At 36.9% G+C, this 25070-nt stretch overlaps 2 protein-coding genes across 2 annotated transcripts; both read left to right on the forward strand.

Annotated features, from left to right (window-relative positions):
• The first annotated feature begins 11581 nt into the window (after positions 1 to 11581).
• LOC113101025 (CMRF35-like molecule 1) lies at positions 11582 to 14105 on the forward strand. The gene is made up of 6 exons (XM_026265517.1): positions 11582 to 11875; positions 12007 to 12354; positions 12575 to 12730; positions 13445 to 13549; positions 13629 to 13672; positions 13767 to 14105. Exons 1-6 carry the CDS (start codon positions 11827 to 11829, stop codon positions 14103 to 14105), a joined length of 1041 nt encoding a protein of 346 aa, XP_026121302.1. The 5' UTR covers positions 11582 to 11826.
• Positions 14106 to 14975: 870 nt separating this feature from the next.
• Positions 14976 to 21289, forward strand: LOC113101027 (CMRF35-like molecule 8; the record flags this gene model as incomplete). The annotated part of the gene is made up of 5 exons (XM_026265518.1): positions 14976 to 15068; positions 15178 to 15495; positions 15782 to 15859; positions 15937 to 16083; positions 21270 to 21289. Coding segments are annotated over exons 1-5 (612 nt in total), but the record flags the coding sequence as incomplete, so codon positions are not given.
• Between the last annotated feature and the right edge of the window lie 3781 nt (positions 21290 to 25070).

Consider the following 25070-nt stretch of genomic DNA (forward strand, 5'->3'; position numbering starts at 1 on the left):
AGGGTTATAGATGCATAAAAATGTCTAATTTATTCGTGAACTCATTATACATAATCTCAACTTCATGTGACCTCTCATTTTCTTCCAATGTACACACAAAGGCCATACCTAATGAACAGCATACAAATAAGAATCCACTTTCCAAGCTACTCTGTCGTGCGGTCAAAAACTGTTTGCCTCTCAACCACCAACGCGCTCCACATGTTGCTCAGGTGCTCTAATTAAACCTAGCCACAGCACCACCCAGTGGACAAAAACTTTACCATACCCAAAAATGGCTCCTACACACCGGCCCCTTAATTGATTATGACATTTTGACATAACAATTACAAATTCCTACAAAATGGAGCCATGCATACAAATTCAAACTTTGTACCAATGTCTTTAGAGGACAATAAAACACTCAAAATATTGAATGCCCTAATTTAATCTGCTTCTAATAAAAGGCAAAGCTTGCTAATTGGACGTTCTAAGATGTTACTTTTAGTTTGAACTTTTGCTGAACGTACCAAGCCCTTGTTGTCAGGGTAGGTCTCCACAACTCTTCCAAGTAGCCATGAACCCCGTGGTGCTGTAGCATCAGCAATAATCACAATGTCTCCTGGAGAAAAACTTCTTCGTTCTTTATTCCACTTTTGTCGCTTTTGCAACAAGGGTAAGTATTCCTGTACCCATCGTTTCCAAAAGAGATTGGAAATATATTGCACCTGTCTCCATCTCTTTTTGGCATACAGATCTGATCTTTCAAACAACCCAGGTGGTAACGCAGGATTTCCTCTCATAAGCAGGATGTGGTTTGGCGTAAGGGCTTCCAAATCACTAGGATCATTGGATAGTTTAGAGATCGGACGATCGTTCAAAATAGCTTCCACTTCACACAAGACAGTCTGCAGAGCTTCGTCATCCAATGTTTGTTGCCGAAGAACTGCACAAAGAATTTGTCTCACCATTCGAATTATGCGCTCCCATACTCCACCGAAATGAGAGCCTGTAGGAGGATTGAAACTCCATTGAACTCCCTTCTGCCTTAAGGCCCTTTGAACCTTTTCATTGTTTAATGCAGTGAGAGCCTCCTTTAACTCCCGCTCAGCTCCGATGAAATTTGTCCCATTATCAGACCTCATGTGAATGACCTGTCCACGACGACAGACAAATCTGCGTAAGGCATTAATGCACGAATCTGTATCTAGTGAGTATGCCATTTCCAAATGGACGGCTCTACTTGCCATACAAGTAAAAATCACTCCGTAGCGTTTCACTTTACTTCGTCCCCTTTTCACTTCAACGGGCCCGAAAAAATCCACTCCAACGTTAGTAAAAGGAGGCAGGTCAGGGATGATCCTTTCCACTGGAAGGTCTGCCATCTTCTGTTCACCCAACTTCCCTTTATAACGTCTACAGATGACACACTTGGAACTTATCTTTCTGGCAACGGAGTTGGCATTTGTAATCCAATACTTAAACCGGAGCTTGGAAAGCATCTGATTTCTGCCACTATGACCCAACTCTTCATGAATGTCTCGAAGTATGAGATGTGACACATGCTGATCTTTAGACAACAAGATGGGATGTTTTAGTTCAATTGGCATAGCTGACTTGCCAAGTCTTCCCCCCACTAGCAACAATCCATCACACAACACAGGATCCAGACTATAAACATTACTGTTTCTTTTAACACCAACATTTCTACCCTTGAGCTCAGCAATTTCCTCTTGGAATTGTTCCTGTTGACTGAAACGAATTATGCCATTCTCAGCCATAGAAAGATCCTCCACAGTCAAACTTTGTCTGTCCAGAGATGCTTTAAACTTCTGTAACCTTACATCCACAGCAACACTGTCAATCTGTTCCAAAGATAGCTCCTTTCGTTTACGTCTCAGCTCCATCAGAAGTTTCTGCAGTTTCAAATACCAAGCAACTGCAACTTTCAAAGGTTTCCATTCTGAGAAAAAATGAATAAGTTGACTTGTGGCATTCTGTCCATTCTGTAAAACCACAGCATTGACTTTCAACCTTTTAATCTCAGGGTCATCAGTCGATATCAGATCACTTGTTGGAAAGTATGTATCACTTGGCTTCCAGAGAAAACTGGGACCATCAATCCATCGGGTATTGCTCAGAAAATCTTTTGCTTTCAAACCACGAGATGCATCATCTGCTGGATTTTCTTTAGTGGGCACGTATCGCCACTGTTGAGGTTGTGTATTGTCTCTTATATAGGACACCCTATTAGCAACGAATGTATGAAACCGTTTGTCTTCATTCTTGATGTAATTAAGGACAGTCATGCTATCAGTCCAAAAGACAGAATCTTAGAATGAAAGTTGCAGCTCCCTCTTTAGCATGATGTCAACCTTAACAGCAAGTACAGCCGCTGTAAGTTCCAAACGAGGTATGGTCACTGGTTTCAGTGGTGTTACTCTAGCCTTGCCCAACAAGAAAGCCACGTGTACCTGGTTTACACTATTCTGGAATTTAATATATGAAACTGTGCCATATCCATCTTCGCAAGCATCAGCGAAGTGATGTAAACAAGCGTGGGAAGGCAATTCAAATTCCAAAGGTTTAAAACATCGGTTCACCTGGAATCCAGCTATTCCGTCCAATTCCAGAATCCAATTATTCCATTTCTTCTGGTGGATTGATGGTATAGTGTCATCCCAGCCCAAGTCCTGTCTACACAACTCCTGCAAAAGTACTTTAGCAGGCAGAAGAAGTGGTGCCAGAAAGCCCAAGGGATCATAGACTGAGCTTACCACCGATAAAATGCCTCTCCTAGTGCATGGTTGATTTTTTAATGAAGTCTTGAATTGAAAGGTATCGGTTTCCACACTCCACTGAAGACCTAAAGCTCTCTCAACAGGCAATTTATCTCGATCCAGATCTAGCTGCTGTATATCCTTAGCTCGGTGTTCCTCAGGAACTGACTGCAACACTTTGCGACTGTTGCTGATCCATTTTGTTAAACAGAAACCTCCCTTTTGACAGAGAGCAGTTAGATTTGGAACCATAGAGATGGCCACTTCCTCATAAGAGACACTCTTCAGACAGTCATCTACATAAAAGTTATTGTTGATAGTGTCAATTACCTCAGCTGGAAAGTCTGCTTGATTGTCCTTTGCATTCTGTCTCAAGGCATAACAAGCACAGCTTGGAGAAGACACCGCTCCAAAAAGATGAACTGTCATCCTAAATACAATGGGCTCTCTTGTCAAATTTCCATCAGGCCACCACAAGAACCGAAGAAAATCCACCTCTTCTTCAGCCACTTTAACTCGATAAAACATTGCTTCAATGTCAGCCATGAAGGCTACTGGCTCTTGCCTGAATCTCATCAGCACACCTACCAAAGAATTGGTAAGGTTAGGGCCTTGCAACAATTGACTATTAAGTGAGGTTCCTTTGTATGTTGCCCCACAGTCAAACACAACTCTCAGTGATCCCTTCTTGGGATGAAACACCCCATGATGAGGAATGTACCAAACTTTGCCATCCTCACGATCTAGTTGGTGAGATGGTACCTCCTCTGCATAACCTTTAAGGACAACATCAGCAAGAAAATGAGAGTACTTTTCATGAAACCCTTTGTTTCTTTCCAGTTTCCTTTTCAGGCCATTTAATCGTTGCCTAGCGACACAGAAGTTGTCAGGTAACGTGACATTACCAGTCTTGAATGGCAACTGTAGGCTATAATGTCCATCCTGGAGCATGACAGTGCGGTTCATTATGTCCACAAACCGAAGATCTTCCCTTGACATTTCTTCTTTATCAGCAGTCCTTTCGCTGAAATCATAATTGAACTGATTATTGAGCAACTCCTCCAATTTAACAACAGAAATTCTGTTAACAGTAACCGCAGAATGCCCAGCTTCATTCTTGTGGTCCCCATTTTCCTCCAAAGTCCCATTAACAACCCATCCCAGTAGGGTTTTAATGGCAAATGGCCCATTACCATGACTGTTTATAATTTCATATGGCTCAATCACATTAGCTGCATTAGTTCCAATCAATAAATCAACACCTGCTTGAATGTGTGGTATCTTAACCTTATTCAAGTATGACCATTTGGATAACTCCTCCTGAGTAATGATATTTCCAGAGTCAACAGGCATGTTCTGCTGCGTATATACAGCAGGAAGAGGGAAGAAATGGTTAGTATCTATTCCACTGATTTCCAGTCCATCAATAACATTACAGGAGACAGACTTTTCCTGACCCATGGTACTAAGAAGAATGTTGACCCTCTTTCCGTTCAACTTCAACACTTCCATTAGATGTTCTGAACAAAAAGTAGCGGAGCTTCCCGGGTCCAGAAAAGCATAGGTATGTATCACGTTGTTACCTTTTATAGCTTTCACCTGAACTGGTAAGATTGGCATTAAACTCCTCTCGTTACCGGCCCCTGTATGAACACAAGTTTTAGCAGACACTATGTTACACCTTTCCTCCAACTGTTTCCCAGTTACTTCCTTACGATATATATGCAGGATAGTTGGATGCACTTCTCCACAAACATCACAAATCAAACGATTGTCACATTCCTTACTCACATGTCCCGTCTTTAAACAACCAAAACAAATTCCCTTGGATTTCAAGAATTCAATCTTTTCTCGTTGAGTCTTCCTCTTCAAAGCAAAACATCTTTCCAATGGATGTTGATTTGAACAGAACAAACAGTTTCCATTAGACTTAGATAAAGAGCAGTGTCTTTGCTGTATTGACCCAGTGTCAGTCTTAGTTGGAATTGAAACAGCAACATCAGTGGCAAAACTATTCCCTCTAAAAGTCTTGCGCACTTGGGATTTGAATTTACCTGTGCCCTGTTTGTCCTGGATATCTCCAAACACAGGATCAGATGCCACCTTGACCTGTTTTTCAATAAACTCAACAATGTGAGAGAATTTTGCTCTGCTTTGACTGGACTCCATAATCTCACAAGCCTGAGCCCTCCACTGCTCTCTCAGCTTGTAAGGTAACTTTGTTACAACAATCTTCATGTTGCTAGGCATGTTAAGTTCTTGCATGTATGTAAGCTCATCCATAGTATTGCAACATGTACGCAAAAACAAAGCATAAGCCTGTAATCCTTGCACATCCTCTGCCCTTACAGTGGGCCAGCCCAAAGCTTTCTCAAGATAGGCAGTAGATACCTTGAATTCATTACCAAAATGTTATTTTAGTAATCTTTTGGCCAATACATAGCCTCTGTCTGGGTTCATATGCTGGCAACTACGGACCAGATCTTTAGGCTGCCCCCTTGTGAACTGCTCAAGAAAATACAAACGATCCTTTTCATTTTCAGTTTTCTCTTCAATGCCATGTTCAAACGCTCTCATAAATGCAATATACTGCAATGGGTCACCATCAAAAACTGGGATCTCTCTTTTTGGTAGAATACGAGGATTTCCTTGCTGTTGAATGAGATAAGATGTTAATTCTTCTTGTCTTTTTAAGACTTCAAGCAGTGGATCACCATGAGGAGGAAGAACATGTAACATTTGATCAACTCCCATATTGCTTTGTTGCACTTGAGCAGAATATTGGAAATCAGACTGTTGAGCAGTGTGGAATATTTGTTGATTTCTCCATCCTTTCCTTTGATTCTCTGTTATGACTTGAGATGCAGAGACATCAGCTGCTCCAGCTATATTTATTGGCATTGAACCCACTGGTACGTATTTATTTGCATTGGGATTAAGACCCTTTGGCCGAGAAGTTGTATTAATCTCACTTGATTTTGACCTTGAATTACGTGAACATTTGCTTTGATTATCAGACCTCTGCAACACAGCGATCTTTGCAGCTGAAGCTGCTATTTGAGCATCCAACTCCAATTGTTCCTTTTTCTGTCTCAAATCCTCCTCCTGAGCTTCAATTGCATGCTTGGCCTTCAATGCAGCAGCTTGTGCCATAAGTGCAGCCTTTTCTGCCTCTGCTTGAATGCATGTAGATGATATAGATGAACTGCGGTGTGAGCTGCGTTTACTACGTTTAGAGGTAGCATGAGACACGTTTGAGACACTATCTCCAGGACCAACATCACTACAAACTTCAGCCACTTTAGAGCTTTTCTGACCTTTTTCTGTATCTGATAACCATTTGTTCACCCGTTCAATTAACTCATTATTTGGTATCATTTTGGCTTTAAACCATATTTCATGTTTTTCAGCTTCATCAACAGGTAAGATAACCAACAGTGACTCATGTGCTTCTGTAGCCTCTGAACATAACCTCGTAAACTCTTCAAAAGGCAATCGTACCTCAGGTTCATATTCTTTGTTTTCATGGATTAACCTGTTAATTGACTCAATTAATTTCTGAGCCTTGTTTAACTTAGCCTTTCTTAATTTTTGCAAAGTGTCAAGTTTTTCCATTAAAGCCTTAGCTGTTAATTTAACAGGCCTTTTCTCTTTGTCAGACTCATTTTCAACATTAAGCATGTCTTGTTTTGACTCATTAAACCCCTTAACATTCATAGACGTTTCATTTTCCATTTTACAAACAATTGTGAACAAACATACAATTCAAATACACAAACAGTGTTCGTCAGGCTTTGGCAACCAATGCATTGGAATTACGCAAATGTGTGCACACAATTTCACATGGCCATGTTAATGCTGAAACAACGTACCTATGATCCAATGATCAGCCCTTTAACAGCCAGATGAGCGTGCAGCGTAAATCCAACGACGAAATCAGCAAGGGGAAAATATAATCCAAACGATATGTTAATCAGCCGATCCTCACATGTAGAAACATCCAAACAGCCTCCCTCTGTCCGTCGAAACAAACGTGTTGACTTTTACTCCAGACAATCTCCTGTTTCCAATGAAGCAGAGTTTTTGACTTTGTGTAAAGGCTTTCCAATGCCGTTGCCGTTGATGATAGGAGAAAGCAAGTTTGGTACGCGTACAAACAGAGTCCATGCAGAGGGTTATAGATGCATAAAAATGTCTAATTTATTCGTGAACTCATTATACATAATCTCAACTTCATGTGACCTCTCATTTTCTTCCAATGTACACACAAAGGCCATACCTAATGAACAGCATACAAATAAGAATCCACTTTCCAAGCTACTCTGTCGTGCGGTCAAAAACTGTTTGCCTCTCAACCACCAACGCGCTCCACATGTTGCTCAGGTGCTCTAATTAAACCTAGCCACAGCACCACCCAGTGGACAAAAACTTTACCATACCCAAAAATGGCTCCTACATAGCCGTTTAATTTAATTCTCAATAAAACTGTTTTTATTACTATATTTTAATGTTTCTGTTGTCAGACAACGGAATGAATATTATAATGACTGAAACACGGTCCATTAAGATTTTATAACCAGCTCTCAAACATTATCTGCACTAATTAAATCAAATACACATACAATAAAGTCAGTGGTTGTGCTGTGACTGATGTCAGCTATATGTCAGAGAGTCTCAGAGACTTAATAATAATTGCCCAAAAAGTTTTGTTACTAGTCGCTTTTATGGAAAAATAAATCGCTAAATCTATCGACAAAGTCGCCAAGTTAGCAACTCCATTGCCCAGTGGACCGGCTTCAACCGTCTCGTAAGTGTTGATAGGCTGTTACTCGTGAGGTGTAACCAATCAGATTGGGCGGCGGCCGTGGGCGGGACATTGAGCCAGTCTGCAGAGTGGTGAATACAGCGTCCCCCACGGCAAATCGCACCCAGGTGTTGACGACACGAAGTTAAAAAAGCAATGCAGAGAATCATCCAAGACAAATTTTCCAAAGCCATGAAAAGAATGAAAGGAAAGAGTAAAGATATAAGATAGCGAGTACCAAATACATGTGTTTGAAATAAATGTTACACCATACTGCTGCTGCTGTTCTTTCAATAAGCAATTTTAATACATTAAATGAAATGCCAAATGAACATACAATAATAAATCATGATACCACATAAAATATAAAAAGCTGTAACAATTTATCCAGTTTAATAAAATAAATGAACACTAATAAATAAAGTAACAAACCAACAATATATTAATGCTAAAGTTTTCAGACTATGAGACATTCATACTTCCCATAAATGAGTGATTGTGGTTCTTTTGTATTGTAGTATAAACATGATACTTGACTCTGAACTGCTGCTAATCATTATTTTTTTTGTTTATAATATTCTGACTATTGGTGCCCGACTCACAGCTAGATTGACTGCACTTCATCATTTCATCATTGATGTGTTTAGAGCGTCGCGAGTCATGTTTCAATACCGTCGCTCAGCTTTTTCAAACTTATTTTTTCCTCCCAAACGAGGAACAAAAATGAACTTAGTCTTAAATATACCGGGGCCTTCACACTCATGTTTTATCTTTATTTATTTTTATTTTTTGTAAAAAAATAATAATAATATATAAAAAAAAACACTGTTCCTAATTCGTAGTCACTATATTCACATAAATAATTTGTCATAATTTCAATCAAATAATCAATAGTTATTCTGATTCTCTTGAAAACAGAGGCATCAAAGCTTCTAAATACATTTAAAATATTTTAATAATTAAATAATCTGGACATAAGCACAGTTTTACATTAGATGGGTTTGTCATGATGTCTCAACATCTGCATTCATGCATCTGACAAACACATTTATACAAAAAAATGATTATTAATTGTGAGCAGAATGCTCATATTTCACTTTTTCTCTCTCTCTGTCAGTGACACCTCGAACAGGAAGTGAAACAACAAGAACAATGACAGGAAGTACTGCAGTTCAACACGATCAGCCAAACACTGAGCGCACAAACTACACTACCCATGATGCAACAGTCCCAGTACCAGTTTTATCATTTGGTATATTTTGGAGAAAAGCAATTGTTTTGAACATTTGTTGAGACACATTTTAGCTCATGCTGAACCTGATCAAAGTGAAGCACACATCAGACGTCATGTGGTTAGTCTGGTTTCACATCAGCCAAGAGTTTTCCTCAGAGGACTGAGGTTCACCAACGTGGTTTCACTTCGGTTACACAATATAACAGCAACACATTTCCAATATTTAACAATGTTGAATATTTCAATAATTAAAGTCATTTATGTAATTGATAAGATCATTATTATTTATTCAGCAGTATAATCAGAATCAGTTCTGTGTTGTTTTGTGTTTAATGTTGTGTTCAGGTCTGTCTTCTGTTGCTGGCGGTCTGGGTTCGGTTCTGCTGGTTCTGGTTCTGTGTTCTGGAATGTTCCTCGTTCTAAAAAAGAGGAAGAGGAAATCTGGGACAGGTAACAGTTTATTTATGATTATAAACTCATTTTTGAGTATGTTTGACTCATTCTTTTCTCTCTTTTCATGCATCTTTCAGCTTTATTTCAGCAAAATGTGCAGCACAATACAGAGGTGGGTGATCAGCTCTTTACCTGTAGAAGATCAGAAATACATGTTACATTATTGTTTATTGATGACCACTGAATGCTATCTTTATGAACTGGTAAATCATTTATGTTGTTTTTCAGGCTGAGCTTATGTATGAAGAGATTCCAAACAGTGATGTCATCACTGCAACGTCTTCATCCAATCAGACGCCTGCATCACACCTCAACACCCGCCCACCTGACTCTGCTGTTTATGCCACAGTAACCAAACAGCAGCCTGATTCAAACCCCAGTCACATCCACTCGACCAATCAGGTGACAGATACAGACTGTGATTATTATGCTAATATGAAGCCGCCTGATCCAACAACAGACAACAGAACAGATCTGATCTACTCAACAGTGACACGTCCACAAAACATCAAGACCAACGACGGCCCGATATACTCAGTGATCAAACATAAATAATAAAAGACTGTAAAACTTCTTCATCAGACATCTGCACTGATGTGAAAAAAAAAAAAATATATATATATATATATATATATATATATATATATATCTAGACAGTTTAATTTATTAATGTCTGAGTTTGTATTAGTATTTTATAAACTGTATAATGTTACTAACAAGAAAAGTTATTAAAAATAAAAAGGTGTGATTCTTTGTAAAGGGTACACCCCATCAACAGTTCAATAAGTCCAATAAAAATGTAAATGAGTATTTTGTTCACCCCAAGCGTGAAGGTCAGAGATCTGAGCTACATCTCTACAGGTGATGTGTGATAATACACAGCTCCACACACACCTGGGACTCTTATTATGTAAGAAATGATCAACGACCAGATGATGTACATTTGACTGAAATCAGCTGCAAACTTGTGGTGAAAAATGAACAAATCTATTGAAGGTTAACTTAACCTGAGTTACAGAACCTACAATCTTGATTTTGATCAAAATAACATGTATTTACTCCGTGCTGTTTAGATCTGTGTCATTGTGAAGATGTGTAAAGCTGGATGAGGTTAGAGAGACAGAAAGGGGAAGGAAACGTGATGCCAGATTTCTTTAATCAGTACAGAGGAGAAAGACTGTAAAGTTTGTCATAGAATTTGGTCTCATGTACAGTTTAACATTTTTATTTGTATTATTATTATTATTATTATTACTGCATGATGATTGACTCGTGTGGATTATATCTGTAAATTATTATTCTGGTCTTATAATGTGTCTTTGTCAGATATATCTCTGTATGATGATGTTTCTGTTTTCAGCTGTTGTAGTTTCTTAAATAGTAGTCACAGGACACAGAGGAGAGCAGCTTGACATCAGATGCAGCTATGAATCTGGATATGAATCAAAATCAAATTATTTTTGTAAAGGCAATGGAAATAAAAACATTGTGGTTATATCAGTATCTCTAGATGAAGACGAGAGATTCTCTCTGACTGATGTTTTCTCCGTCAGCATCACTGACCTGAGAACAGAGGACACAGGACGATACTGGTGTGGAGTGAAGAGGACTTCACCGTTTATAGATGTCTATTCAGAAATATTGTTGCTGGTTACTGAGTTAGTCATTAATTGTATCTGAAAGTGTGTGTGAGTGATCAAGTCAGTAAATCTTGTTAGTCGACTCATATACTGTTGAGCTGATTGTCTGCTAGACTTGAGTGTCTTCAGTATCAAATACATCATTAAACCAGAGATTACATGAAATATTATATGTATTTAACGGTGATCTTTCCTGACACTGACCACTAAAGATCCAACAGTCAGCTCTTTTATAAACACAGCGTCATATTTCAGCACAACAGAGACATTTAATATTCTGTTATTTAATTACTTATAATGTACTTTTACACTGCTTTGGGTAAGAAAGTGTCTTCAATAGAAAATACAACTTCTGTTCATATTCACAAGATAAGATGAGTAGTTTTTGTGTTCATGGTGTTAGTATCATCACAATGCTCTTACTGAGCAGCACATTCAGAGTTAATAGTTTTCTCTGTCATTGGTGACTCATCAAAAAGAGAGAGAAACTACCAGAACAGGAAGTACTTCTGTTCATCTCAATCAGTGAAACACTAGAGAGCACACAAACTACACTACCCATGATGCAACAGTGTCCTGAATGAGATATTTTAACTCTTGTGATGCACACATCAGACGTCATGTGGTTAATCTGGTTTCACATCAGCTGTAGACAGAAGTGTTTTCCTCTGAACTATTGAGGTTCACTTCAGTTACACAATATAACAGGTTAATTTAATGAAACTGAGAGCAGTTACAGAAGCTCAAATCTTGAGTACTGTGCTGTTTAGGTCTGTATAATAAATGGACAGAAGGTCAGTGTCATTGTGGAGATGTAAACCTGGATGAGGTTAGAGAGACAGAAAGAGGAAGGAAGTACAATTCTGCATCTTCTCACTCAGTACGGAAGAGAAAGACTAACATTAGTCACAGAATTTAGTCTCATATTTCAGTAAAATGTTCAGCATGTGTGTCGTTCTGCTCGTCTTTTCCAGCATCTCTACAGGTGAGTTCAAGACTCTGAGGTCTTTTGTACAGAATTTGAAATGTTCATCTTTTTGTCACTGCATGATGATTTGATGGTTAATATTTGTACATTATTATTCAGTTCTGATATCTCTTGCTCACACATAACAGCTCTATATAATAATATTTCTGTTTCAGCTGTTGTTGGTGCACCAGAAACAGTCAGAGGACACAGAGGAGAGAGAGTAGATATCAGATGCAGATATGAATCTGGATATGAATCGAATTCAAAGTATTTATGTAAAGGCAAGTGCATCTTTGTATCAAGAAACATCATTGTTAGATCAGGATCTCCAGCTGAAGACGAGAGATTCTCTCTGACCGATGACACGACGGCCAGCGTTTTCACCGTCAGCATCACTGACCTGAGAACAGAGGATGAGGGACAATACTGGTGTGGTGTGGAGAGGACTTTAAATACTGATGTCTATTCAGAGATTATGTTGCTGGTTAAAGAGGGTACGTTATCCATTTTATTCAATGGTGTAGAAAGTGTGAGTGAGTGATCAAGTCAGTAAATCTTGTTAGTCGACTCATACAGTATACTGTAGAGCTGACTTGAGTGTGTTCAGTGTAAAATACATCTATCCAGAGATTACATGAAAGATTATGTGTATTTGATATCAAAATCAGTGTGAATTCATCTGAATCAGTATCATTAATGATCTTTCCTCTTCAGATAAGGAGACTGCAGAGGTTTCAACTATCAGCTCTTTTATAAACACAGCGTCATATTTCAGCACAACAGAGATATATTCACGATCCAGCAGCATCACAATCACAGAAAGAAAAGAAACAATCACAGATCAGCACACATCAGGAGGTCGGTTAATCTGTCTGTCACTGCATATGACTGTTTCTTGACTGTTTAAATAGTGTGATTATAAATATACAGTACTTGAATACATCTATTAGATGTCTATTTTGAGATTAGATGTGTTTAATGTCTTTCTGTACATGCAGGGTCTGAAATCTACATCTGTGTTGAAGAATGATGGTTCAGTCTCCAGATATTTGCTTCCTTGGTGTTATAGTGTACTTTAAGTTACTTTGGATAATTTTTTTTTTGTCTTTATTAGAAAACATAACTTGAAAATACAACTTCCATTCATATTCACAATATGATCTGAATATGTCTGTGCATGTTTTTTTTTTTTTCTCTCTGTCACTGGGAGAAAGAAACAACCAGAACAGAAAGTACTGCTGTTCAACTCGATCAGTCAAACACTAGTAAGCACACAGACTACACTACCCATGATGCAACAGTGTCTTCAATGATAACATGCAATAAGATATTTTAACTCTTGTGACTCATGATGAACCTCAGTGATGCTCACATCAGACGTCATGTGGTTAATCTGGTTTCACGTCAGCTGTAGACAGAAGTGTTTTCCTCTGAACTATTGAGGTTCACCATCACGGTTTCACTTCGGTTACACAATATAACAGAAACACATTTCAAATACTGCACTCTTAATAGCACAATAACCAATATGATTTATATTATTCATTGTTCATTTGACAGTTGTTCTTTTATTGTTGTGCTAAGGTCTGTCTTCTGTTGCTGGCGGTCTGGGTTCGGTTCTGCTGGTTCTGGTTCTGTGTTCTGCAATGTTCCTCGTCCTCAAAAAGAGAAAGAGGAAATCTAGGACAGGTAACAGTTTATTTGTGATTATAAAGTGTTTTGTGAGTGTCTGTGTTGATTTGACTTTGTCTTTTCTCTCTTTTCATAGTCCCTTCAGCTTTATTTCAGCAAAATGTGCAGCACAATACGGAGGTGGGTGATCAAATCTTTACCTGTAGAAGATCAGAAATGATTATCAGTATTATCTATGAACCAGTAAATTATTGATGTATATATTGTTTTTCAGAGTGTCCACATGTATGAGATTGTAAACAGTGACCCTGGACCATCTGATGTCATCACTGCAACATCTCCATCCAATCAGACGCCTGCATCACACCTCAACACCCGCCCTCAAGACTCTGCTGTTTATGCCACAGTAACCAATCAGCAGCCTGATTCAAACCCCAGTCACATCCACTCGACCAATCAGGTGACGGATACAGACTGTGATTATTATGCTAATATGAAGCCGCCTGATCCAACAACAGAAAACAGAACAGAACTGATCTACTCAACAGTGACACGTCCACAAAACATCAAGACCAACGACGGCCCGATATACTCAATGATCAAACATAAATAATAAAAAAAGAATTCCAAAGCTTCTTCATCAACATCTGCACTGATGCTCAAAGTGAAAAGAAAAAAATGGTGCATGCTACATATTTTTTATGAATCAATATGTTGATAGATTTTTTTGAGTTTTTATCAGTATTTTCAAAATAGTGTAGTTTTACTAACAAGAAAAGTGAACTTAAGATTATTTTTAAATGTTCTAGACACTGTTCTCATGTGTATTGTACAGGTCTGTATTAAGCACTGTTCACTTGTGCTCAGATCAATGAAAACATCTTAACAGCGAGTGTGAACAGGGTCTGAAATCAGCTCCAAACTAACAGCCCTGCTGAAATAAACAACAGAAACCATCACAGAAAACCTAATGGCTTACTCTACAAATACCTTTACAAACATTACAAACCATCAACTATTAACCATTAAAACCATTACAAAATGTGTTTCAGGAGATGTTCTACTAGGATGTAATGATTTCAACAAGCCACTAATAAAAGTTGACAAATTACCTGTAGAGACCCACAGAGACCATTACAGTGTCCATTACACCCAATACAAGTCCCATTATAACCAGTAATACCATTTATGTATTTTTTTTATTTTTTTCAAGCAGGGGGTGATCTCATGAAAATTGTACTATAACTACTGAATGTTAATTTAATGAAACTGAGAGCAGTTAGAGAAGCTAAAAGCTTGAATTTGATCAAATGTACACTCATGAATGCAAGTTATGTGCTGTTTAGGTCTGTATAATGAATGGACAGATGGCATTGTTTAGATCGGTGTCATTGTGAAGATGTGTAAAGCTGGATGAGGTTAAAAAGACAGAAAGGGGAAGGAAATATGATGCCATATTTCTTCGCTCAGAACGGAAGAGAAAGACTGTAACATTAGTCACATAATTTGGTTTCATATTTCAGTAAAATGTTCAGCATGTGTGTCGTTCTGCTCGTCTTTTCCAGCATCTCTACAGGTGAGTTCAAGACTCTGAGGTCTTTTGTTCAGAGTTTGTACATTATTATTCAGTTCTGATATCTCTTGCTCACACATAACAGCTCTATATAATAATATTTCTGTTTCAGCTGTTGTTGGTGCTCCAGAAACAGTCACAGGACACAGAGGAGAGAGAGTAGATATCAGATGCAGATATGAATCTGGATATAAATCGAATTCAAAGTATTTATGTAAAGGAGAGTGTATCTATGGATTTAGAAACATTGTGGTTAAATCAGGATCTCCAGCTGAAGACGAGAGATTCTCTCTGACTGATGACAAGAGGACCAGAGTTTTCACCGTCAGCATCACTGACCTGAGAACAGAGGATACAGGACGATACTGGTGTGGAGTGGAGAGGATTTTATCTGATGTCTATTCAGAGATTAAGTTGCTGGTTAAAGAGGGTAAGTGTTTCTTTTTTTATTAGCTGTTCTTCAAATTAACTGCATGGAAATAAGACGAGAGCAATCATTTAGTCTTTGTCTTGTAAACTGCCTGCTTCGATTTAAATGTGTTGATTAGAAAATACAGCAGTAAGCCACTAGTGTGCATTATAGTGATCTTACCACAGTTAACCCACAGTACTAAAAACAGATTAAATGGATAACAATATGATAAGATAATATGACCACTGAGGTTTCAACCATCAGCAACATGTTACAAACACATTGAAATATTTCAATACAACAGATCAGATTCAACAAACCACCAGCATCACAACCACAGAAAGAAAAACCACTATCACAGATCAGGACAGCTCCTCAACGGGTCAGTTTATCTGTTCATCAGTTTATCAATGTGATAATCTATAAGTAAGTTTAAAGTATGTTAAATGTGTGTGACAGGTGATGTCTGGAGCACAGAGTCTGTCATCTACGTCTCTGTGGGGTTAGTCCTCGTGATGATCATCTTCCTCGCTGCGCTGACGGTGTTGTGTAGGAAGAGAAGGAAGAAATCACCAAGAGTTACACAATCTGGGCTTTCACCACAAGGTCAAGAACCTAGACACACACACACACACACACACACACACACACACAGGTTTACTAAATGGGGACTTTCCAAAGATGTAATAGTTTTTATACAGAATGTAAAATCTATCAAACTACACAAATCCTACACCTAACCCTACCCCTTACAGGAATCTTTCTGCATTTTTATAATTTTTACAGTTTTTCTCGATTTCTAACAGACTATAACTGATTCATTTGGCCCAATTTTCCAAACCATTCATACAGTTCTCAAACCATTCAGGAAACACAAACACACAATATAATTAACTCAAGCATCAAAAAAATTAACTCAAATAGCACACATTTATCCATGTGTGAACATTCAGTAGCGAAACTTATGACACACATGTCAGAATCTCAGGTTGATTTGAACAAGAGCAGAAGTGATTATGTGATTTGGAAAATGAATCCTGGTAGTGGGAGGCAAACAGAAATTGGAGGTGAAAATAACAATTACATTTCATTTGTTCCTGATGAAATACAAAGCACTGTAGGTGACCATGTTCTTTTGTATGGACTGACCATGAAGAAAGTTGGCCTACAGGACCATCTACAGTGTTTCAATACTTCTTACACAAACAGTATAATTACAATACACAGCAGCAGTACTTCAGATGACAGAATGTTCATTATTCTATAATACTGTAGCACATGCTGTCCACCCACAAACTCATTACTGTTGAGCTGATTTGTAGTTTAGTAGTCCTTGCATGTGCTCTTGATCTCACTAGTGTTCTCTAGGCAGAAATAGTCTGTGTATTTGACAGTTTTGTGTATCATCTGAAGTCAATGTTTGAGTCTGACAAAAGAGATCATGTTTTTGACTAAACTACAGTATACAGAACACAATTATAAATGCAACACTTTTGTTTTTGCTTTTATTTTTTTTATAAGCAATAGATCCATATGGAAAACATATCCTATGGAAAATCACCATTTAGAGCTACTGCACCTGAACATGTCTCTCTGTGTGTGTCTGTGGGCTTATGGTATAAGCAGGCATACTGTATGTTATAGACAATGAACACATGTGTGTTTTATTGATGGCATTTTGAATGCACAGAGATACAGTACCATGACGAGATCCTGGGGCCCAGTGTTATGTCATTCATCCACGACCATCACCTCATGTTGCAGCATGACAATGCACAGCCCCATGTTGCAAGGATCTGTACACAATTCCTGGAAGCTGAAAGCATTCCAGTTCTTGCATGGCCACCATGACACCCATTGAGCATGTTTGGGATGCTCTGGATCACACCTGTGCAATAATCATGCTGTCTAATCAGCATCTTGATATGCCACACATGTTAGGTGGATGGATTATCTCAGCAAAGGACAATTGCACACGAAAACAGATTTAGACAGATTTGTGAACAATATTTACATAGAAAAAGTCTCAGATCTTTGAGTTCAGCTTATGAAAAATGGGGGCTGTGTTGTGTTTATAATTTTGTTAAGTGTATTTGATTTGGACCTGAAAGTTTAAAGTTTGTTGTGTAGTTTTGAGATTGTGTTTATAGTTGTGAGAATATGATGACTTATTTCATGAAGTGTTTGTTAGCAATCGAGAAAAACTGTTTTTGGTTACAAATTTGTCCCCAAAATATGCTTAAGTAGGTACACATAACACATACAGAGAAAGAGAGACACATTCACATGCATAAGCTCTCTAAATGGTGATTTTCCATAGGTTTCTATTGCTTTTAATATTTAGCTATAACATAACATGTATTTGAATTTGAATTTATTTTTATTTGATCAGGGACAATGCACAGAAAAAACATTAGTCTAAAAAAGAAAAGATGTCATGTGCCAGGTTATAGCAAAAAATGCTAATTTCCACCCGCAGTCCCTGGACAGGTAGATGTTATAGGCCCTACGTACAAAAGTTGATAAAACATATACAGAACAATACATAAAATCATTACTTTACTCACATCATAAAAACACACTCCACTGCAGGAATCTATCACTCACTCACTCACTCACTCACTCACTCACTCACTCACTCACTCACTCACTCACTCAGAGTTTACATCGTTCATATCACAGTCAATTCAGTGCGTACAGGTTTGCTTTAATAATAACCACTGTTTGGACAGGCGTGTAAATGTACTATACTTTGTGCATGAGATAATTTCATTTGGAAGAATATTCCAAAGGTTCGCTGCTTTATAAAAGAATGATTGTTGACCATATGTGGTTCTACGTTTTGGAACGCTGCACTCTCCTCTGACTGTCGACCGTGTGGCTCTAGAAATTCTCTCCGAATTTAATGTGACAAATTTTCTCAAGGGCGGAGCAGCGATGCTGTGGATAATTTTAAATAAAGCAGAAATTTGATTATATTTAATGAGGTTTTCAAAACTCAAAATTTTATATTTACTTTGTACTTTACAGTGATGGTACTGGCGAGGCTTTTTATCGTGGATTTTTATGGCTCTTTTATATAATGATTCAAGTAATTTTAACGATGTTTTACACGCCTGAGACCAACTAGACATGCAATACAGAAGATGTGGGACAATCATAGTGTTGAGGTATATATTTGAGGCTTCCGTAGTTAATGAATTTCTAATATGTTTATAATTCATCAAATTAAATTTCAATTTATTACTAAGATTTTTTATGTGACTTTTAAAACCAAGGTTCGAATCGAGTATTAGACCTAAATATTTTGTTTCATTTACATTTTTAATTGTTTGTCCATTTACTTGAATTTCTTGAGTTACTTGTAATTTACGTTTATTTGAAAAAAACATTGAGACCGTTTTATCAACGTTTAAGGTCAGACAAGACGTATGTAACCATTGTGCAACTTTTTGCATCTCTTTTGATAATTTGTCAGCAACCTCCAGCTCATTTTCCCCAGAAGTGAAGATAACCGTATCATCAGCGTACATGATTATATCAACGTCCGAACACACTGTAGGGAGGTCATTTATATAGATGCTAAAAAGCAAGGGTCCCAAAATAGACCCTTGCGGCACTCCCATCGAAGTGGCTCTGAACACAGATTGGATGTTATTCACTTGCACACACTGATGTCGATCGCTCAAATAAGATCTTATCCAATTTTGGGTGTGCTCAGAGAGACTGTATTGATTTAATTTACTGTAAAGTATCTGGTGATTGACAGTATCAAAAGCTTTACGCAGATCAAGGAAGACTGCTCCCACCACCCTTCCCTGATCCACATATGCCCTGATAGTTTCCAGGAAGTAACAACAGGCAGAGTCTGTTGAATATTTCCGTCTGAAACCAAATTGCATTGGATTTAAAAGAGCTTGTGATTCAAAGTGGGTGGTAAGTTGCTCTGCCACTGTCTTCTCGAGCACTTTTGACGCAGCTGGGAGGATACTTATTGGACGATAATTGTTCATGTCTTGTTTGTTCCCAGACTTAAATATCGGAGTGACAATCGCAGGTTTTAAGGCTGCTGGAAAAATACCCTCACTAATCGATTGATTGATCATTATTGTTAACGGATCAGAGAAGATGCTCTTATATTGTTTAAGAAAAGAAGTATCAAGTTCATAAATATCTTTTGCTTTGCTGTTGTTTAGCACAGTAATAATTTTTTCAACTTTAGTTTTAGTTATTGAGCTAAGATTAAAACCAGATTTGTCACTGATTGTGAGAGGGGGGTGAGCAATGTGAAAATTCTGAGCCATTTTTTGGGCATTGTTTAAAAAATAATCATTAAAATTTGTTGCTATTGCAAAAGAGTCATCAATAATTTTTCCCTCTATATTTAGATAAATATTCTCACATTTTGACTTTTCCTTTCCAATCAGTTTATCAATAGTTTTCCATATTAATCTACTATTACCTTGTGCATTTCTAATGATTTCAAGAAAAAAACTGGCTTTGGCCTTTCTAAGCTCAGCTGTAACTTTATTTCTTTGACTTGTAAAGGCGAATCGATCCGTTGTTAGTCCTGATTTGAGACATTTTTTTAGCGCCATATCTCGCTTTTTCATCATATCCTCAATAATTTTGTTGAACCATGGCAAATTTCGTTTTGCACGTCGCTTTCTTTGATTCTTTTTTGTATATTTGATTAAAATGTCATTTACAGCCAACATAAGATCATGACAGCCCTGTTCACAAGATTTTTTCTCCAGGATGTCTGCCCACTTTGTTTGTATTAAATCTTTTTCCACCAGTTGTAAATCTTTCTTTGGAATGAATGTGATATACATTTTACTATTAGTATGATTTTCATTCTTGCACCTTGTTTTTATCAATTTTCTAGGTACTAGAGTTAAATTGTGATCAGACATGCCTGTAATTAAATTATAAGTTTTAATTATTCTCTCAGGTTTATTTGTCAATATTAAATCTATTAAAGTTTGAGAGGATCTTGTTATACGAGTTGGTTTACTTAATAGTTGTGTCATTTGAAAAGGTTTTGTTATTTCTTTAAGTTTGTTTCTACATGATTTCTCAAACCAATTTAAATTGAGGTCACCCAGAAGAATGACTTCTTTTCCATCACACTGTTTAAGTAAATTACCAAGAGAAATAAAGAAATCATTAGTAGCTTTAGGAGGTCGATAAATTGCTAATACACAGAAAGTCATTTGAGGAGATAAAGTAATAGTAGTCCCCACACACTCCAGGTTACAGTCACTGATATCCAGTTGTTTACTTTGGATGTGATTTCTTACATATATCAGCACACCGCCTCCTTTACCTTTGTTTCTGTCGCGTCTATACAAGGTGTATCCTGACACTTTCACTATAGAAGAGGGAGTATTAGGAGTTAACCAAGTTTCCGTTAAGCACAGATAATCCAGATTTGAATCTGTCAACAAATGTTGAATTTGCTCAGAAAACATTCTGCATTTTTATAGTTTAAAAACCTGTTTTATTTAATTTATTTTATACTAAAAAAATTAAAAATGTATATTAAAAAAAAAATATTTTTTATTTTATTTTTATTTATTTTTTTGAAAAACGAAACGTAAACCTAAATATAACCATTAGCAGAGAGTATTCACCAGGGCATTACAGTTGTCCCAAAATAGAAAATTTTGTAAAGTTTATTTCACTTCCGGGCAAAAAGCCCCAAAATTTGATTAAGCACACATATATTTCTTCAGAAAAAGAAATATATTTGTTTGAATGTAACATTAATTATCCTCATGTTTTGACAGTCTCCATTGTGCTTCTTCCCTTACGAAAGGAAAACATATTTACCAATATATGTCTTAAAATATATTGTGATATATTGTAATATATTATTTTCCCTTTTTATTTTCTAATATTTTATATATTTGAATACATTTAATAATATATTGATTATTCATATATTGTATAATATATTGCAAAATATACAAATGATTGCCGCTTTCAATATACTGCAATATATTTTTGTTTCATAAGGGTTTCTTTGAATGAACACACTGCAGAGGTTAGTGATAATGTTGATGATGATTGATATTTATGAACTGCTAAAAACAAGAAGATTTGGAAGATAACGAGTTATTTTGCAGGAGATTGACTGCAACAACCCCAAACATGAGGATATCAACAAGCTGAAGGGCAAGAACAAAGACATCCACACTATCTACACTGCAATAGATAGACCAGAAGAATCATCAATCTACACAACAGCAGGTAAATCAGACGATTCAATGATCTACACAACAGCAGATAAACCAGAAGATTCAATGATCTACTCAACAGCAGATAAACCAGACGATTCAGTGATCTACTCAACAGCAGATAAACCAGACGATTCAGTGATCTACTCAACAGCAGATAAACCAGACGATTCAATGATCTACTCAACAGCAGATAAACCAGAAGATTCAATGATCTACTCAACAGCAGATAAACCAGACGATTCAATGATCTACTCAACAGCAGATAAACCAGACGATTCAGTGATCTACTCAACAGCAGATAAACCAGATGATTCAATGATCTACTCAACAGCAGATAAACCAGAAGATTCAGTGATCTACTCAACAGCAGATAAACCAGACGATTCAGTGATCTACTCAACAGCAGATAAACCAGAAGAATCATCAATCTACTCAACAGCAGATAAACCAGAAGATTCAGTGATCTACTCAACAGCAGATAAACCAGACGATTCAATGATCTACTCAACAGCTGAATGTCCAGAAGATTCAGTGATCTACTCAACAGCAGATAAACCAGACGATTCAATAATCTACTCAACAGCAGATAAACCAGAAGATTCAATGATCTACTCAACAGCAGATACACCAGACGATTCAATGATCTACTCAACAGCAGATAAACCAGACGATTCAGTGATCTACTCAACAGCAGATAAACCAGACGATTCAATGATCTACACAACAGCAGATAAACCAGACGATTCAATGATCTACACAACAGCAGATAAACCAGAAGATTCAATGATCTACTCAACAGCAGATAAACCAGAAGATTCAATGATCTACTCAACAGCAGATAAACCAGACGATTCAGTGATCTACTCAACAGCAGATAAACCAGACGATTCAATGATCTACTCAACAGCAGATAAACCAGACGATTCAATGATCTACACAACAGCAGATAAACCAGAAGATTCAATGATCTACTCAACAGCAGATAAACCAGACGATTCAGTGATCTACTCAACAGCAGATAAACCAGACGATTCAGTGATCTACTCAACAGCAGATAAACCAGACGATTCAATGATATACTCAACAGCAGATAAACCAGACGATTCAATGATCTACTCAACAGCAGATAAACCAGACGATTCAATGATCTACTCAACAGCAGATAAACCAGAAGATTCAATGATCTACTCAACAGCAGATAAACCAGAAGATTCAATGATCTACTCAACAGCAGATAAACCAGACGATTCAATGATCTACTCAACAGCAGATAAACCAGACGATTCAGTGATCTACTCAACAGCAGATAAACCAGATGATTCAATGATCTACTCAACAGCAGATAAACCAGACGATTCAGTGATCTACTCAACAGCAGATAAACCAGACGATTCAGTGATCTACTCAACAGCAGATAAACCAGAAGATTCAGTGATCTACTCAACAGCAGATAAACCAGAGGATTCAATGATCTACTCAACAGCAGATAAACCAGACGATTCAGTGATCTACTCAACAGCAGATAAACCAGAAGATTCAATGATCTACTCAACAGCAGATAAACCAGAAGAATCATCAATCTACTCAACAGCAGATAAACCAGAAGATTCAGTGATCTACTCAACAGCAGATAAACCAGACGATTCAATGATCTACTCAACAGCAGATAAACCAGAAGATTCAGTGATCTACTCAACAGCAGATAAACCAGACGATTCAGTGATCTACTCAACAGCAGATAAACAAGACGATTCAATGATCTACTTAACAGCAGATAAACCAGAAGATTCAGTGATCTACTCAACAGCAGATAAACCAGACGATTCAGTGATCTACTCAACAGCTGAATGTCCAGATGATTCAACCTCACATTTTTACTGACTGTGTCTCATAGCAGCTTCATGGACAGGAAACTCATCCTGCAATGCATCAGAGATGGATCTACTGTATTATAAAAAAAAAAAAAAAAAAAAAAAAAAGATTTTAATAAGACATTTTGCATAAATAAGGATTTAAATGACCCAATGAAATCCTTTGTTTTTCCCAGGTTGAATTTTTCTGGATTCAATTTTTTTTCTCATTAAAAAATTTCCAAGATACCATTTTAATGGTTACATTTAATTGAATCAAAAAGCATGACTAATTAATTGAAATCATGAAACATACAATATTCAACATCAATCTATTAAAGCTTTAACAAAAAACAATTGTTAAGACCCTATGAAACATTATTTTCTCCTATTTACTGTTGAATGTTTTCATTAAATATGAATAATATAAACAATCAAAAAGCATCTCTAATAAACTGATTTTACATTAAATAATTTTATACAAATATTATTTCATATATTAATATATACACTGTAAAACCCGATAAGTAAACTTTACTCAAACCGTTTTCAGTAAACAGTTTGTCTTGATTTAAACCATGTAAGTTTTAAAACTTTGCATTTAAGTAATTAATTGATTAACTAAGTGCTGATTGAGAATTAGTGATGAACAGCTGCTGTTAACAAACAGAATCACTGAAGAAAAGAGAAACACAAGAACTACTACAACTGACTTCAGACACAGACTTAGATGAAATCAACTGATATAAAATACATGAAATCTCTCAAGATCTAAAACAGTGAAAAGTGTACAAGTGATAAGACATTAATAATCAGAATATTAACCTCTACAATGGTGCCCATTAAAAAAAAATGCTGCAGAGCATGCTGGGAGCCATGGATGAGTTCTGTACTTAAATAGTACCCGGAATGCATTGCAGCATGTTTTTTTTTCGTCACCATTGTAGAGGTTAATATTCTGATTATTAATGTCTGTGTTTGACCAACTGGCATAGAAGAAAAATGTATGTGTACAAAATGTTTAGAAAGTCATTTTTATATTAACTGATTATCACAGAATCACTGGCTCTTAGTGTCATTTTTACTAGGTCCACTTATACAAATTACACAACATCTATTTCACTAGAGAATAGATTTTGTACAGATCAATAATTGTGAATAATAATGAATAATTATCATCACCAATATAAAGTATAACAACCTACACCTAGGTACAGGTTAACACCTCATGGCATTTCTTCTGGGTTTTTGAGTTACAACAAATGTGTTTCAGAATGAAAAACACAAACAAATCATAGGGCAGACAACCAAGACTTAACAAAGCACAAAGAAACACAAGAGCTATAAAATGGATAATAAGAAAACAAGAAGTGCCTGAAAACAACCAATACTCTAAACACAGAAACTGCAATCAGACTACAAGATTAAGACATGACATGGAAAAATAAGAAACAACAACTACAAGACAAAAGTCCTTAAGAAGTTATAGAGCGGTAAA

The sequence above is a fragment of the Carassius auratus genome, unplaced genomic scaffold, assembly GCF_003368295.1.
Source record: "Carassius auratus strain Wakin unplaced genomic scaffold, ASM336829v1 scaf_tig00217450, whole genome shotgun sequence".
Taxonomy (NCBI): domain Eukaryota; kingdom Metazoa; phylum Chordata; class Actinopteri; order Cypriniformes; family Cyprinidae; genus Carassius; species Carassius auratus.